The sequence below is a fragment of the Zea mays genome, chromosome 1, assembly GCF_902167145.1.
Source record: "Zea mays cultivar B73 chromosome 1, Zm-B73-REFERENCE-NAM-5.0, whole genome shotgun sequence".
In the NCBI taxonomy this organism is placed as follows: domain Eukaryota; kingdom Viridiplantae; phylum Streptophyta; class Magnoliopsida; order Poales; family Poaceae; genus Zea; species Zea mays.
In genome coordinates this window covers 201,545,108-201,547,688 of record NC_050096.1, presented here as the reverse complement: position 1 = coordinate 201,547,688, position 2,581 = coordinate 201,545,108, and the positions used below count along the sequence as shown (strand labels likewise).

General features: G+C 65.7%; 1 protein-coding gene across 1 annotated transcript; it reads left to right on the top strand.

Annotated features, from left to right (window-relative positions):
• The first annotated feature begins 300 nt into the window (after positions 1-300).
• On the top strand, positions 301-1,962 carry LOC103643109 (uncharacterized). Its single transcript, XM_008666269.4, has one exon. It carries the CDS (start codon positions 345-347, stop codon positions 1,662-1,664), a length of 1,320 nt encoding a protein of 439 aa, XP_008664491.3. The 5' UTR covers positions 301-344; the 3' UTR covers positions 1,665-1,962.
• Positions 1,963-2,581: the final 619 nt, after the last annotated feature.

Here is a 2,581-nt window from a genome sequence, read left to right as displayed (position 1 = left end):
CATCCATGGGCCTCCTCTCCACCACCACAGCCCCACTTATACACCGCGCCGGGTCCACATGCCATCTTTTATTTTTCGTTATTGTAGCACTGGTCCAACCTGTCAGAAAAGATTGGAGTAGCTGGGAGGTCACGAGTCACGCACGGATGCGAATCTTAAGGCCATGCGCATGCTAATGCTTGCCCTAATCCGAATGGCCGCTCTCATAATACACATTAATTAATCATGAATGCGCTGCAAATTTGACCATCATGCGTGGGGCCACGCGCGGTCCCACGCGTTACCAAGCTGGGCAAACGACAACGCGCCCTGGGCCGTCGGATGCGCGCCCGGCGCGTAGATTAATGCGGCGGGCCCTGTTACAGATCAGCCGGGTCCCCCGGCGCGACACGGTTGGGCGGTGGCCCCGCGCGTTATGGTCCCACCGCCAAGTGACACACCGCCTGATAAATCTAGCTCTCTCGTCCGAGGCGGCGAGCCATGTAAAACCGTCCGACGCGAGCCCCACCTCCGCGCTCGCACGCGGAAGGAGAGGGACGAGGGAGCCACCGTCACCGAGCGCGGTTACAAGAAAATCCAATCTCTCCCCCACGCTCGTTTCGACTCGCGCCATGGAGGCGCAGGCGCAGGACAACAGGGCGGAGGATGGGGACGGCGCGCGGCAACACGTAGCCGGCGGCGTCGCGGCGACGGGGATGGCTATGGGCGCGATCTCCATGCACGGGTTCATGGTCCCGAAGCCAGAGCCGGTGGAGTTCTTCGGCGGGATGGCCGTGGTGCGGAGCAAGCCGCCGCCGCGGAACCGCGACCGGCACACCAAGGTGGAGGGCCGGGGGCGGCGGATCCGCATGCCCGCGGCGTGCGCGGCCAGGATCTTCCAGCTGACGCGGGAGCTAGGGCACAAGTCCGACGGCGAGACCATCCGGTGGCTGCTGCAGCAGTCGGAGCCCGCCATCATCGCCGCCACCGGCACCGGCACGGTACCGGCGATCGCGACCACGGTCGACGGCGTGCTCCGCATCCCCACGCAGTCCTCGTCGTCCTCCAGCCCCTCGTCCCTCACCACCGTGGTCGACGGCGACGAGGCGTCCGCCAAGCGCCGCCGGAAGCTGCAGCCGACGCGAGCGGCCGCCGGCGCGTCCCCGCTCGCCACCGCCGCGCCCGCGGCGTACTACCCGGTCCTCGCCGACCCGCTCCTGCAGGGCACCGGTGGAGCGGCCATCTCGGTGCCGAGCGGCCTCGCCCCCATCGCCGCGTCGGGCGCCCCTCAAGGGCTCGTCCCGGTCTTCGCGGTCCCTGCGGCCGGCAGCCCCGGCGGCGGCAACCGCATGATTCCGCAGGCCACCGCCGTGTGGATGGTGCCCCAGCCTGGCGCCGCGGCCGCCCAGCCCACGCAATTCTGGGCCATCCAGCCCGCGCCGCAGCTCATCAACCTCGGCGGCGCGCAGGCCGCCGTGTTCCCCGCGGCGGTGAACGTCGCCGACTTCCAGGGCCAGCAGCCCATCTCTAGCTTGTCTCACAACAGCAACTCGGAGCATCTGCACCTGGGGTCCGGGTCCCACGAGCAGCAGCGCGGCGGTCGCAGCGACGTCAACCATCCGGAGGAGGAAGAAGACGACGACGACGACGACGAGCCGGTGTCCGACTCCAGCCCAGAAGAGTAACGCACCACCGTACGCCCAGAAAGTCCAACCCCAAAGCTTAGGTTCCTTTTGCTCTAATTTAATCGCTCCCCCTCGTTTTCCCCCCTTTCGCAATCCTCCTTATGATGAACTACATGATGCTTTCTGTCGTAGCTCACGTTCAGTTCAGTGACCCCCAGTGTTAGTGGTAGAGAGAAGAAGATGATGAAAGAGGTAGTGGAACTGTAGAAGCAGCGTGTAATGCAAATCAAAACGAGCAGCTGATTTGTTATTGAGTTAATTAATTGACGACCTTTTGCTAATATAATTCTTTTTTTTACTGTGTCGCCATTTTTGTTTGGTGAGCTTGAGCCCTCCTGATGAGGAGAGTGAGGAGGGATGGGTTTAGCGTACTCTGCTAATCCTGCTAGTGTGCTAGGGATGGAGGCGAGGCGGAGCGGCGAGCACGTGCGTACGTGGTGGCAAAATTTAACGCACACGGCCGGAGGTGGGTCCGGCGGAGTGGGTTGCTTTTCTTAGGCTCCGGCGGTGGGGCCCGGAGCCGGTGGTTCGTGGCGCGGGCCCCGGACGCAAAGCGATGTGGTGGTGGGTCAAAGCGCGCGCCCTCGCGGACCGTGCGCGAGCGCACCAGCGGCTGGGGTGGGGTGGGGTGTGGCGTGTGGGGACAGCCAGGCAGCCACGAGCTGCCCGTCACGTGACTGGTGGGCGGAGGGGGGCCCCTCCTCGTTGCCGCCGCGTGGTGGGGCTCCGGCAGGCGCGGCGGTAGGTGTGGGGTCCTGGACCCGCTCGCGTCGCGGCTGGTGGGCACCGGCCCGGACACGTGTTGGGTGGCTGGTGGTGGGGCCTCGTTGGCCCCCGCGTGCCGTGCCGTGCCCCTCCGCTCTTCCCGCCGTAGGGACCCGGTCCTGGTGGGGCCGAGGATGCTGGTGACGTGGGGC

Bases quoted from the DNA above. Each gene is read 5' to 3' on its own strand.
- LOC103643109 (XM_008666269.4), top strand. From the start codon at position 345: ATGCGGCGGGCCCTGTTACAGATCAGCCGGGTCCCCCGGCGCGACACG.